The sequence below is a fragment of the Girardinichthys multiradiatus genome, chromosome 19, assembly GCF_021462225.1.
Source record: "Girardinichthys multiradiatus isolate DD_20200921_A chromosome 19, DD_fGirMul_XY1, whole genome shotgun sequence".
Classification (NCBI taxonomy): domain Eukaryota; kingdom Metazoa; phylum Chordata; class Actinopteri; order Cyprinodontiformes; family Goodeidae; genus Girardinichthys; species Girardinichthys multiradiatus.
Genome location: NC_061811.1, coordinates 31,324,176 through 31,339,295, shown reverse-complemented (window position 1 = coordinate 31,339,295; position 15,120 = coordinate 31,324,176). Strand labels below are relative to the sequence as shown.

General features: G+C 39.9%; 2 protein-coding genes across 2 annotated transcripts in view; both read right to left on the bottom strand.

Moving 5' to 3' along the window:
- trip11 (thyroid hormone receptor interactor 11) overlaps window positions 1-3,010 on the bottom strand; it is a 29,360-nt gene extending 26,350 nt beyond the window's left edge. The window contains exon 1 of the mRNA XM_047346182.1: window positions 2,434-3,010. Coding sequence (XP_047202138.1) covers window positions 2,434-2,572 — 139 coding nt within the window. The 5' untranslated portion in view covers window positions 2,573-3,010. The remainder of the gene's footprint in view (window positions 1-2,433) is intronic.
- Window positions 3,011-5,653: 2,643 nt separating this feature from the next.
- golga5 (golgin A5) lies at window positions 5,654-12,182 on the bottom strand. The gene is made up of 13 exons (XM_047346183.1): window positions 11,996-12,182; window positions 9,519-10,196; window positions 9,180-9,392; window positions 8,877-9,096; window positions 8,655-8,778; window positions 8,379-8,582; window positions 7,297-7,467; window positions 7,052-7,180; window positions 6,866-6,964; window positions 6,556-6,778; window positions 6,305-6,404; window positions 6,162-6,225; window positions 5,654-6,086 (listed from the first exon to the last, which is right to left on the bottom strand). Exons 2-13 carry the CDS (start codon window positions 10,186-10,188, stop codon window positions 6,009-6,011), a joined length of 2,295 nt encoding a protein of 764 aa, XP_047202139.1. The 5' UTR covers window positions 10,189-10,196; window positions 11,996-12,182; the 3' UTR covers window positions 5,654-6,008.
- Between the last annotated feature and the right edge of the window lie 2,938 nt (window positions 12,183-15,120).

Sequence of the window (15,120 nt, the reverse complement as noted above, 5' to 3'; positions counted from 1 at the left end):
TTATTGGGATTTCATGAGCTAGCTAGACCAACACATGGTAGTGCATAGTTAGGAAGTTTGGGAAATGTTACATGGCGTTCCAGTTTCTTTATTAAAAAAAAATCTGAAAATCTGTTTTCAATCAGCCCTCCTGAGTTAATAGTCTGTAGATCAGCTGCAAGTCTTTTGACGTCTGTCTCCATCAGCTCTGCACATTTGGAGATTTTTGTTCTTTGTGTGTCTTGGAACCAGGATTTCAAGTCATGCCACAGATTCTCCATTGGATTTAGATCCGGGCTTTGACTGGGCCATTCCTGTACATTAAAACATTTTTACCCATTGCCTTCTCCAGCCTCTTTCAACAGTTTTTTATTGAGGACTCTGCATTTAGCTCCATCCTTCTACCTCTGACCAGCTTCCTTATTCCTGGTGGACAAAAAAAAAAAAAAAAAAAAAAAATTCCCACAGCATGATGCTTCCACTATTATGTTTTACCATGGGGATGATGTATTCAGAGAGATGTGAACACATAATATTTTACAAACCTTTTTGATTTGCGTTTAAAAATGTTACTTCCACTTTACAATTATGTGCTACTATGTGTTGTTCCATTGCATAAAACATCAACAACACGCTATTAAGTTTGAGGTTATAACATGACAAGATGTGAGAAAGTTTAAGAGGTATAGCTACTTTTGCAAGGCACTGTAAGATCCAGGCCAAAGTTACCAATAGTATATATTTTAAGTTAATATAAATCTCCACCCAACTGTCATAAAAACTGACGCTTTTGGTTTTTGACTGCAGTTGTGAGTTGGAAACCTGTGGGCAAAGTTCCTCCTCAGTCGATGTTTTATCAGTTCGCTTTAAACTGACAACATGTCCGGTTTTAATTAGTCAAATAGCCTGAGGTCATCCTTTCAGTTGGTAAATATTTGTTGTGGTATAAAATCTGAAATCTTTATTTATAGGTGCTTTTTGACCCACTGACCTTCTGACAGTTACATTTTACATCTTTTTGGTGACATCAAGCTGAGAACAGAAACTCCCCCTGCCTCTACTCCCAGTAGTAGCACCTATAGCATAACTGGAAACATGTGACAGCTCATTAAAATTTCAGTAAAGTGGTTGTGGGCACAACTACACAGAACCCGTGAACATGTTTCTTTGTGTTTCTACTGTCTGAACATTTTCATGTGAGGTAGACGTCCGTTTTCTGATAAGAAGTAGTTTGTTGAAAGACGAAATTTAGAAGAAGAAAATCTTTCAAAGATTACTCAGAAAACAACGTTCCACAAAATAGCAGAACAAAGTGCAATCATATTCATTTATGCATTTGTACAATTCAGCTAGAATAGTGCACAAGTAGAATAGAAAAGCACATTTATGCAAAATGTTTGGTTCTTTAACAGATAAATGCCCGCCTAGGGAAAATGCATCTCTATTTAAATGGTAATTTTCCATTTTAACGCTTGAATAAACATCATGCAGGCTTCCATAACTGCACCTCTAATAGAAAAGTGGGAAAGATGGTGAAGATGAATAAACTTTTGACGACAGAAGGGTTCAACTCTATGGTAAGATTAGAAAACGTAGTTTGCATTTAAACATTTAGTTATATATATATATATATATGAGGGATAATTAACAAATCACTGATCTAACCAAAGCAAATGACTGACCTCCTGTTTGTCTATATTATTTACTAGAGTCAATAATGTCTTATAATCCTCTTAAACTATAAGGGGAATGATCAGTTGGACCAAAATGTCAATATTCTAGGAGCCTGTTTTACTTCCATCTTATCTTTCAGTAGTGATGGACCAATCAGTCGGCCAGGGTTTGAATTTGGAACGGCTTTCCTTTGATTTTCTTTGTGAAACATCAGTTATTTCCCAGTTCATTAAATATATCAGATTGTGAAAACTCACATTTTTCAGTTTATAAGTGCATCAACAAACAGCATGTTATTTTATATACTTTGTTCAGAGCTTAAAAATCAGATAAAGCTTGATGCATTGAGTATAATCTTGCGATTCCTTTTCTGTTGGATTTAAAAGCCTTCCACCTCTATCAAGTAAGCAGAACCAAGTTTTCTTACGTTTCATTGTTGATTTAACCCAAAGTGTACACATGAGTTTACAAACTACCATGGAAATGTAGGAGACAATGTTAACTGAGTGACAGATTCTGTTACTTTGGCTTCTAATACTATTTAAATAACGCAAAACATTGTTTAAGAATCATGTTTATTTGGGTACCAAAACATTGATGAAATATTTAAAGACATATGAACATAAATACTTGCGCGGACCACATCTAAACCTTAGATTCTTAGCAGACGTTAAACACCCAGAAAGCCTGTAACCAGTCACACTGGCCGTGAGTCGTCTGCTACAGGTGTGCTAACTGGTAATGTGGACAAAACTAAAGCATGGATGGACAGCAACTCACCTCCGACTTCTTCCACTCCTTCCAGTAGCATGTCTTTGGTAAAGTTTGATATCTGCCCGGTGAACGACGACAGGCTCCCGCCGACCTGTCCCAGAGACTGGCCAAGGCCAGAGCCCAGTCCACCCAGCCAGGAAGACATCCTCAGAGGGGTTTTAAACCAAACAAAAACAAAACCAGTCCGAGGGTGACCGGGAAGCTAGCCACGGTTTGAGCTGAAATATTACGAGGTCAACTCAGACATTAATCTAAACTATAAACTCTACACTGTATTAACGCCGGTGATGTTAAAATCCACTTGTTTGGGTCGGGAACTCAGTGGCTTAGATCCTGACAGACGCGCATTTAGCAAGCACCAAACCCGGCTAACAACAGCTGCTCGGTCGCCTGAAGGAATTTGTGAGGACAAGCGAGTTACGAGACATTCTGGTACAATAAAACAGCTATTATTTTTATATTTCGCTTTCTGTTGGAATCGATTCAATCTGCGGCCAGTTTCAGTCATAAATGGAAGAGGTTTTTTTAGCAGTCTAAAGTCCTAAAAATGCCACCTCAACTGCAGCCATTATCAGCTCTGCTCCGCTGACAGCTTTGACGTGGACCCGGAGCTCAGCAGCGGGGCATTGTGGGATACTGGAGGACCAACAAAGGGCCGCAAAAACCGGTGTAGGATATTACATTATATTACATTATATTATATTACATTACATTACATAATATAATATAATGTAATATAATGTAATGTAATGTATTATATTACATTATATTACATTATATTACATTATATTACATTACATTACATTATATTACATTATATTACATTATATTACATTATATTACATTATATTACATTACATTACATAATATAATATAATGTAATATAATGTAATGTAATGTAGTATATTACATTATATTACATTATATTATATTACATTACATTATATTACATTATATTACATTACATTACATAATATAATATAATGTAATGTAATGTATTATATTACATTATATTACATTATATTACATTACATTATATTACATTATATTATATTACATTACATTATTACATTATATTACATTTAATATTACTTCATTACAACATATATATATAATGTAATGTATTATAATTACATTATATTACATTGACATTATATTACATTATATTATATTACATTCATGTAATATTACATTATATTACATTACATTACATTATATTACATTATATTACATTACATTATATTATATTAATTATATTATATTATATTATATTATATTACATTATATTACATTATGTTGTTATATTTAATATCATAGCATAGCATATTACATTATATAATATTAGGGACTGGCGACCTGTCCAGGGTGTACCCCGCCTCTCGCCCGCAGACTGCTGGAGATAGGCACCACCTCCCCCGCGACCCTCTATGGAAGAAGCGTGTATAGAAAATAGATGGATGGATATTATTGTATATTAAACTTTCTCAGTCCGAAACTGATGTTTGAGATATGAAAAAATAAAGAACATCCACGTTACCTTTGACTACTAATATTGTAGAGAAACAAACACTTTCTTTCCAAACTGTGTCTATGATTAGTGACTACACCAACAATGTCTCCATTGCTCTATAAAAGTGGTGAGCTACAAATTGTCTCCTTTATGGGTCGCATTATCATGGGATTCAGTTTGAGAATGAATGATGGGACAATGCCAACAAACATAGACACATATCAATAGTACCGCCACCAGATGAGCTGGATTAAAGAAAGCAAAATAGATCAGAAAGACATGACACCTGTAACAAACTGGAGGGCCAATACAAGAGCATTTCCTTTGGTTAAATTATCCAACTGTATTGGATAATTTAATAGCTAAGAGTGATGTTTCTTTTTTTAGCTTGGATTGTTTCATGAAATCAAACGATTTAAAGCTTCCGGTTATATTTGAAGTGCATTGCAAATATATTCATACTCCTTGTACTTCATCATTTGGTCACATTAACACAGACCTCATTGCGTTTTTGGGTGATTTATGCAATAGAGCAACAGGAAGTGGCACATAAAGTAGGCGGAAATTTATTCCTGGTTTTCTAATCTTACAAAAAATCTGAAAACCACGGCATAATTTGTATTTTGCTAGCTTTACCCTGATAATCCTAAAAAAAAAAGTGCAACCAGCTGTCTTCATATGTCACCATATTAGTACAGTGTGTGTGTGTAATTTAATCGTGGTATAACTTCAGCTGTTCCATCCTCAGAGATTATTAGAGAGCAAACAGCATTATGAAGGCCAAGGAACACAGCAGACAACCATGTGGGTAACACAGCAACAATGAAGAAAAAGGTTGTCTAGTAAGATGAAAACAAAATTTAACTTTTTGGCCTACATGCAAAACGCTTTGTCTGGTGAAAACTAACCCTGTACATGAGTTGAGCACACCGTCCCCACTGTAAACCATGGTGATGGCAGAATCATGCTGTGCGGATGCTTTTCTCAAGCAGGAACAGGGAAAGTGGACAGAAATCATGGAAAGAAGCATCAAGAAAAAGACTTGAGACTGGGGCGGAGGTTAACCTACCCACAAGCCAACAGCCCTGAACACAGAGCCGGAGGTTCAGTGAAACAATTTGGATCAAAGCATGTTCAAGTGTTAGCATGGCCCGGTCAAAAACCAGATGCTAAATCTACTTAAGAAGCTTTGGCAGAGTTCAATGTTAACTTTCACAAAACTTGAGGTATTTACCAAAGAAAAATGGGGTAAAATTTCAGTCTCTTGATTTGCAAAGCTGGAAGGGACCACCCACAAAGCTCTGCAGCTGTATTAGCAGCTGAAGGTGGTTCTTAAAAACAAAAACAATCAACTCAGCAGGGCTGGATACAAATGCAAGCCACACTTTTCAGTTTTTTGCTAAGAAATGTTGAAAACCATGCATTATGGAGAACCCTGAGCATCCTCTTCATCAGACTGTCCTACAACAACAGAGTGTCTTCAGTCAGAGGCTTCTTCAGATCTGCTGTAAGACGGACACTACAGGAGATCCTTCCTGCCCACAGCCATCAGCATCTACAACGGCTCTTTGAGGAAACCTTCATAATATGAGCTATAACAACATTTAATTTCCTTTTGGGATTAATAAAGTATTTTTGAATTGAATTAATGTACTTCCACAAGCACTAGAAGTACAAAGATGGGTTAGGGTTAATTAAGGCATCTTCAGGACATAATTGAATGTTTTCTCATCTTACATGTTTAATAAAAGTTTTTTTTTGTTTTTTTTAAATATAGTGTTACATACAATCTGTCAAGAGAACAGAGGAAGAAAGCTAATATGTGAAGGACAATTGAAGGTCATTTCCAGGAAACCAACACAATTTATCACGTTCTATTTATTTTAAAACCTAATGCGGCTCTCAGCTCTCATTCCAAGAAACCACCAGTAAATCCGAAAAAATGTCTTCAGTTCATAGCATATGAGTGCAAAACATGGAGAGTCAGGTCCCAGAGCCCATTTTCCAGCAGCTTCCTTACATCGAAGGCCAGCGAAAAAACATCTCCAACTTGAAATAACCAGGTTGTCTTCTATCTTCCATCAGGGCGACCATGCATTTCAGGTGTGTAAGTTAGAAGAACAATCATGACCCACAGGTGCAGTACCGCCTGAAGAAGGACAGTTTGATTAAACACTTAGATTTCTTTACCAACCCAGCATACCATGTTTAAACGAGCTCTCACCATGTAAAGGATAACAAAAAGCCTAGCTATGGGGTAGCGCCTCAGGAAGATTCCCAGTCTTATGCTGCAAGACAACAGGAATATTTTCATTACGGAGAAAAGATTTTCATTACATCTGTGTAAAGATACAAATGAAGGCTTACCTGAAACGATCAATAGTACTGGCTGCCTTCCGCACTTTGCCGTAAACACCTGGACTGTCCTGATCACTGAACAGAACCGGTGTGTTTCTTTGACGGGTCCCTAACCGTCATTGTTTTAAAAATAAGCAAAAAATATATATTTTCCATTATATTAGGTCTGAATACAATCAATCAAAAAAAGTAAGTGGTCATAGATGTCTATTTTTACTTGTTATATAGTTACTGAAACAAAAACAAATAACACTTCTAACCTGGACCCTCTAGGGGGCTCATGTTGATGACTTGACCTCCACTTTGCCCTCCCTGAGCGTTCTTCAGCTGCTGCTCCAAACGCTCCAGCTGGAAGACCAGGGAGCTTTTTTCCGTGCCCAAGGCCTCCAGCATGGTCTGCTTCTGGATCAGTGTTTCCGTCAGCTGGTGGAGTCGATTCTCCAGCTCCGTCTGGCTGCTGTTGCTCAGAGTTTTGTTGGTCAACTGAAGTTAAAAAGATTAACCGTGCTTCAGTTTAATTACGACGCTAAAGTCTTATCTTGTATTTTCTGTGACTGTAAAGTGACTGACCTGATTCCTGAGCTTTTGGATTTCATCTTCTCTGTCTTTGATTCGGCTCTGCAGGTTGATTTGGGCCCGATGGTGCTCATCCTCAAGGTACTGCAGCTCCTGCATCCCGTAACCAACAATTATTCCAAACACTACCACCCAAACAGTGTTCTTTTAACGTGAACATCAGACATGATTGCAGTCTACCTGTTTGTAGCGCTCCACCTCAGCCTCTAACTCCTGCTTAGCTCGATTTTCTAAGGCCTGTTGCTCCTGTAGATGGACCTGCTGCTCCCGCAATGTTTCTGCCTCTGCCAGGGCCTGAGTCTCCAAATCCTATGACAAAGAACATTTGTGTTTCACAACAGACAATATTTTTTCCCACTGAATCTGTAAAATAGGCAGGAGTAACACATTTGAAACTGAACACATCCTGCAGAAGAAGAACTCACCTGTATTTCTGCTCGTAAAGTGCCAACCTGTCCCTGCAGCTTTTGAATCTCTTCTCTCTGGAGCTCTTTTTCATGACGAAGTTCCTCCATCTCTAGAGCCATGGTCCCACTACCATCTCCCATGTCGAGACCTGACCCCTCCTTCAAACTGCTTATTAGCTTTTCTTTGGACTTAATAAAACAGCAGAAACATAATTAAAAGCAATTTAGAGGAATCCCATATGAAGCAAAAAACACTATGATGCAGAAAACATGCAAACCCCTTGAACCTTTTCACATTGTCAAGTTACAGCCACAAACCTCAGGGTATTTTATTAGGATTTTATGTAACCGACCGACAAAGTAGCTATAAATTCCAGAGGGAAAGGAAAATACTGCATGGTTTAAAAATTTTTTTAAACAATACAAATCTGGAATGTGTGGCATGCATTAGTATTTAGCCCCCTAAGTCAATACTTTGCAGCTGGCAAACATGTTCACCTTTCAATGTGATTACAAATGCTGGTCTCCTCCATCTGCACATTTAGAGACAAATTGTTGCCAATCTTTCTTTGCATAATAGCTCGAGCTCAGTTAGACTGGATAGAGAGCACATGTGAACATTGATTTTCCAGTCTTTGCACTGATTCTTAGTTAGATTTAGACCTCGACTTTGACTAGGCCATTTAAACACTGGATTGTGATTTTATTTAGAATAGTGAAAAGATTTTTTTTTTTTTTACTATTCCATGAAAGGCCAAAACTGTGACCTGCACAACTAACAGTTATCATGTCGATACATTCTCCCACCTGAGTTGTGAATCTTTATAGCTCTTCCAGAGTTACCATGGATTTTATTCATGGGTTGCAGAGTAAAGAATACTGCAAACATTCCCCTGAAATACTTTTGCAAAAAATAGTTTTCCTTCATCTGACCAGTATGCACCACTTCATATTTTGAATTACATTCAATTCCAATAAAAAGCATTCAGCTTTATGGTTGTAATGTGACAAAAACGAAGAATAAAAAAGGTCAAGAAGTATTAACATTTAGCAAGGTAGTGTACATATTTTATTTATTTTAGGCCAAAACAAAGCCTTACTTGTAGGATGCGTGCAGCTTTGTGCTTGTAGTCTTGTAGCTCCTGCTTGGCGGACTCAGCCGCTGCTTTGGCACTCTTCACTTGCTGCTGGAGGTCGTCGACCCTGAGCTTTTCCTCCACCGCTCGTCGCTCAGCTGCAGTCACCGTCTCTGCGAGGGTCTGCCTCTCAGCTTCTAATTTGCCCAGCCGGTCAGCATACTCACTCTTAGCAAAGAGCAGAGCGCTGATTAATGTTGGCATATTTCATTCTTTAACTTAATTGTCACAAGTATTCACCTGCATGTGCCGATAGCTGTCCTGTTCCCTCCTGACAGAAAGCTCCGCTTCTCGCAGTCTCTCCTGTATCTTTACCAGAGCTTGGGATTGCATGCTGCTCCCTTCTGTGTGGTCTTGCATAATTCTACACAAAAAAAAAAAACAAATCAAGGAAATAATTCCAACAATGAAGACTTTTATTTAAATTGGTTTAAATTTCCAACTGTGGTGACAAAAAGGCACCTCGACTTTTCCTTCTGTGCTTCTTCCAGTGCAGAACTGCGGGATTTCAACAGCTGATCTGCTTCATCGAGTCGGACTTTTAGGACTGCAAGTTGGCCGTCTTTGGCAGAGAGTGCTTCTGTGAGATCTTCTACCTGTGAGCGAAGTTCTCTTAGTGTTCGGCCGCTTTGAGACTGCTCTGAGTTCCACCTGTCTGCACGCAGGCGAGCCTGATTTAATTCTGGGGGAATATGATAAACACTACATTTAAAAACAAAGGGAGAGATGTAGAAAGTTAAGGCATATTTGTGTATTTTCACTCACCGTCTTGTAAGTCTTTGGCTCTCTGGATGACTGAAGCCATCTCTTGGTTGAGGGAGGCCACCTCGTTGCGCAGCAGCTGGTTCTCAAGGCGCAGCCTGGACAGGACCTGGCTCTGTGGCTCCTCTGTGGGGACAGTGGGCTCCGGCCTGCTCGACTCCGGCCTGTTGGACTCCTGCGGGGGAGCCAAGCCAGAGTCAGAACTCTTAGGTGCGTCTGTGGTAAAGAGGAAAGAGGGGATAACACAAAATATTTAAATTAGAAATACTATTTTAAACTGCAAAACAGAACTACTGCAGCTGTTTATTTAATGTGACAGCAGCCTCTTTGTTGAGCTCTTACCTTGACTTTGCTCTTTAGCAGAATTGTCCTCTGAGGTTTTGATGCTGTGGGCAGACAGCGAGCTCATGCTTGAGGCCCTTGATACCCCACGTGTAGAAGGGGGCGTGGATGAGGCTGAGAGGTTGTTGTGAGGAGTAAAAGAAGGTGGAGGCGTTGGGCTTTGCACCTCCATAACCGGTGCCGCAGCTTTCCCAATTTCTCTTTTCGAATCCCTCCTGCTGCTGTCCGGAGGGTCCGAGCTGTTCAGGAAGTCAAACAGCATGTCATCGTCCACATCCTGCTCGCTCTTTTTGGGCCTCACAAAACCTGCAGAGGTCTTGGCAGGGTTTGAAACGCCACTGCTGCTGTTGCTGGTGCCAGAACCAGAGGGGGGGCTGGGCACGTTGGCCGTCCCAGCAAGGAGAGTAGCGCTGGATTTCTTAATGTTGCCGGCCACAGCAGAGATGTAAATTGGTGCATCACGAGAGGATGGGTGGGCATGATGTGTTACGGCTGGCTCAGTCTTGTACGCCGCAGAGTTGTACTCATTTGTAACAGCAGGTTCTTCTTCATAGGGTGATGAAAAGGAGGACGTCCTTTCCTGGTTTTTACTCAGGGCAGTAGCAGCTCCTTGGTCCACTTTATTTAGAAAATCTTCAGCTTTTCCAGCCAACTCAGTAAACCAAGACATGTTGCATCCTGAAACGACAGACACAGCCAACATAACCAGCAGTCAAGTTTAGTTCGAAGATCAGAACCTGGCAAAAATATTCATGAACTTTTTTCATTTCAACTACAATCTTCAATGTATTTTATTAGCATTTGATGTAATAGATCCAATACAAAATAGTGCATAATTGTTTTTTTACAAATAAAAATCAAAAAGTGTGGTGTGTATTTGTATTTTCCACATTTTGTACACCCACCTTGGCTGCAGTTAGAGAAGCAGGTCTCTAGGTATGTTTCTACCTGCTTTGCACATCTAGAGAGTAAAAATGTTTTACCCTTTCTAGGTCACAAAATAGCTGACCTGCCAGATTTAATGGACAGTATCTGTGAAAATCTATTTCCAAGTCTTGCCACAGATTCTCAGTCAGATTAAAGTCTGTTCAGACACATGAATATGCTTTGAACTAAACGACTCCACTGCGTATGTTTGGGATTATTCCCCTGCTGGAATTTGACACTCTACCCCGCCCTTTGCAGCCCCCAACAGGTTTTCTTCCAGGATTGTTCTTGATTTAGCGTCACCAATCTTCCCATTAATTCTGACAAGCTTCTCTGTTCCTGCTGAAGAAAATCATCGCCACATCATAATGCTGCCAAACCCATGTATCACCATGGGGATGGTGCATTCAGAGTAATTTGCAATGTTTGCTTTGTGCTACACACAGCATTTAACATGTAGGCCTAAAAGGTTCTTTTTGGTTTCATTTGATCAGGGCACCTTCCACCATTGTTCCTGCTTGCCATTCCTTCAAATATCAGTGAAATGCACATAAAGTCATCCTGTCAACTGATTCTCCCACCTGAGATGTGGATATCTGCAGCTCCTCCAGAGTTGTGATGAGCCCCTTGGCTGCTTCTCTAATTAATGCACTCCCTGCCTTGCTGGCAGTTTAGATGAATGGTCATGTCTTGGACAGGATTACAGTTGTACCACAACGTCCATTAACTGAATACTGCTTAAATGTCCAAAGCTGAGGGAATTATCTATTCTTCCCCACAACTATATCCCTGACCTGTCGAGCGTGTGTCCATTTATGTTCCATGATGTCTGTTCACTAATATGCTCTAATAAACCTCTGAGGCCATAACAGTATTTATGTCGAGATTAAACACACAGGGATGGACTGGCCTCTATATTAGGGGAGTTAAGATTAGAATAGGCCTAAATACACAAGAGCTCCACACTTTTTAGATTTGTATGCAAAAATGTTTAAGCCCATGCATCATTGTTTTTCCGTTTCACGTTTCTGCACTTTTGTGTCGGAGGATCACTTAAATATCCAACAATATACACTCAAATGTATGGTTGTAACGTGACAAATTGTTCAACTGGAATGGATACTTTTGCAAGGCGCAGTAGAGTATTTAACTGCAGTAAAACAGGTACGATCAAGATCTCCTAATGTTAGATGTAATGCAGATTGGTGTGCTAACATTTTAACTATGGGACTGCAAATGGCAAACTGTTTAAACACGTCAGTGGCTTCGCTAAAGATATTTCAAGTCTTTATAACAGAGCGAAACAATCCATCCAGAACTAAAACTCTTTGTAATACACGACTTATTCACAGCAATAATGCTAACCAATTTAATCCTTGCTGATTTCTATAAGCTTTATTTTAAAAAGATTGACATAAATGCACGGAGATGTGAAAATAATAATGACAACAACAGGCATAATCGGCGGCTGTGCAACAAATTATAAAACTTGTAGTTTAAAGCTAATGCTCACAGGTTAGCTAGCAAGCAGAATTCATCTTCAGACGTACCGTTTGATAAACAGTCGAAGCTCGCTGGGTCTCCAGTCTCCTGGATATCGCAGAGTTTTAATGTTTAGACATGAGAGGAGACGTCCGATCGGATAAACGGAGTCAAATGTCATTATCTGTCAAAGAGGATATTTGTGAGCTTCTCAATACGTGGACCAGGAACTGCTCCAGGAAATGACCCACTTGTTCAGGTTGTCGCAGCGACACGTCAGTCGTCCGCCATATTGGGAGGGGAGACATTTATAATTCAATTCAAAAATACTTTATTAATCCCAAAGGGAAATTAAATGTTGTTATAGCTCATATTATGAAGGTTTCTTCAAAGAGCCGTTGTAGATGCTGATGGCTGTGGGCAGGAAGGATCTCCTGTAGCGCTCCGTCTTACAGCAGATCTGAAGAAGCCTCTGACTGAAGACACTCTGTTGCTGTAGGATAGTCTCATGAAGAGGATGCTCAAAGTTCTCCATAATGTTCTTCATTTTATGAAGAATCCTTCTTTGTACAATGATCTCCAGAGGTTCCAGAGGAGTCCTCAGAACAGAGCCAGCCTTCTTTATCAGCTTGTTGAGCTTTTTTAAGTCCCTGGCTCTGATGCTGCTTCCCCAGCAGATGATGGTAGACGAGATCACACTTTCCACAACAGACTTATAGAAGATATGCAGCATCTTGCTGCAAACACCAAAGGACCTAAGCTTCCTCAAGAACTACAGTCTGCTCTGTCCCTTCTTGTAGATGGCTTCACAGTTGCATCTCCACTCTAGTCTGTTGTCCAGGTGAACACCGAGGTATTTATACTTCTCCACCACCTCCACTTCTTCTCCCATGATGTAAATAGTTTTTGACTTATTCCTGTTTCTCTTAAAATCTACAATCATCTCCTTTGTTTTAGTCACGTTCAAAATGAGATGATTGTTTCCACACCATGCCACAAAGCGGTCCACCACCTTCCTGTACTCAGCTTCTTGTCCATCTCTGATCCACCCCACAACTGCAGAATCATCCGAGTATTTCTGCAGATGACAGGAGTCTGTCTTGTACTGGAAGTCTGAGGTGTACAGATTGAAAAGGAATGGTGAGAGTACAGTCCCCTGTGGTGCTCCTGTGCTGCTGACTACCTGGTTAGACTCACAACCCTTCAGTCTCACAAATTGTGGTCTGTTTGTCAGGTAGTCTTTGCTCAAGGAGATTGTTGAGGCCTCCACTTGAGTCTTCTGGAGTTTCTGACAAAGGAAATCAAGAATTGTATTAAATGCACTGGAAAAATCAAAGGAAATGATCCTGACGGTGCTGCTGGGTTTGTCCAGATGACAGTGGGTTTTTTGACGCAGGTGTATGATGGCATCTTCAACTCCAACTCCACAGCGATAAGCAAATTGAAGGGTGTCCTTTATTGTTTGCTTATTCAGGTGGGCCAGCAGGAGTCTCTCTAGGACCCTCATAATGTGGGAAGTCAGGGCAACAAGTCTATAGTCATTGAGGACTGATGGGTGAGTTTTCTTTGGTACTGGAACAAGACAGGAGGTCTTCCACAACACTGGAACCTTCATCTGGGCCAGGCTAAGGTTGAAGAGGTGTTGTGAAATCTCACAGAGCTGCTCTGCACAGGCCTTCAGGACTCTAGGGCTGACATGATCTGGACCTGCAGCCTTGTTCTGGTTCAGTCTTTCCAGTTGCATCTTCACCTGACTTCTTGAGACACACATGTGGAAGAGGGAGGCAAAGGGAGCATCAGCATCTTCTGATATGGTTGAAGGCAAACGTGTAGAAGCAAAAGGGTCTAGGGCTGAGGTGGAAGATAAAAAATGTGAGGTGTTACAGGACAGCTGTTGGTCCTGTGGGTCAATGGAGGGTGGAATGTCTGTTTGGCCGTGAGCAGGAGAGGAGAGGCTGAGCTTGTTTAAACACACTATCCGGCAGTAAGATAAATCACCAACAAATGTAAAGTGGCAATAAAAACACAACTTTGTAAGAATTTGTCCTGCAGGGGAATGAAAAGAAAAGAAAACAGCTAATTGTATTTATCAGGTATTGCAAATATGACATTAAAAGAGGAACAATAATCGAACTGATCAGCGGGCATCAGTAAACACTGGCGAACGAGTGAGTTTTGATTTCCACATATCTTCTAAAGCATTGCAATTGGAAAGGGTTTAAACATGCATGTTTGATTCAAAATTATTGCCTTTATAGCTGGAACTGGTACAAATCAATATTCCTGTTTGAACTTTTCCACCTGATTAGTCTCCAGGAATATTCGAGACATAGCCTGAGCGGAGTTTATGTTCTGCCTATGTCACATTAAATTGTTATTCGATTTGCCAGTCAAATGGCACTGTAAGCACCTTGAAGTCATACTACTTCAGTTTACCCAATGAGTCCGTTCTTTCTCACTGTGGAGTGATGGGAGTATTTTCTTACGTCTTTTCTTTGGTGTTTCTTAAAATGATGGTGATGGTATGCAGGATATACTGCAGGTGCATGCATGTTATATAGGATGTTTTGCAGGTGCATGCATATAGGCTGTACTATAGAGAATACAATAGAATACAATAGAATAGAATAGAAATATTCCTTACTGTCCCAGAGTGGATTATTCAGGAGTGCCAGCAGTAACATAAAAGGCAGATGAAAGCATACAGTTGAGTACCTGTATTTAAAAAACTATAAAAATCAAAAAGTAAGAGTAGACTGTACAGTAAAGGAAAAATTACACAATAAGAACAAAAATACTGCCATTATTATAGTATACTCAGATTAAATTAAATGTGCAACTAAGTATTGTGATTTGAAAATTTACAAAGAGCGCATTTCTAATTATGCATGAAAAAACAGAATTTTTTACAAAAAGTGGAAAAACTGTGCAAATAACAGCAGGGATGCAAACACTGGGAGGAAAGACCTGTGATAACACTCATTTGTGCACCTAGGATGCAGCAGTATGTCACTGAGGGAGCTCTCCTGTTCTGAAGCAGCTTCATGCATGGGATGGAAGACATTGTCCAACAGTGATGTTGTTTTTGCTAGAGTCCTTCCGTCTCCCACCACCTATACTGTGTCCAGGGGGCATCCTAGGACAGAGCTGGCCTTCCTGACGAGCTTATCTAACTGCTTCCTCTTAGCTGTAG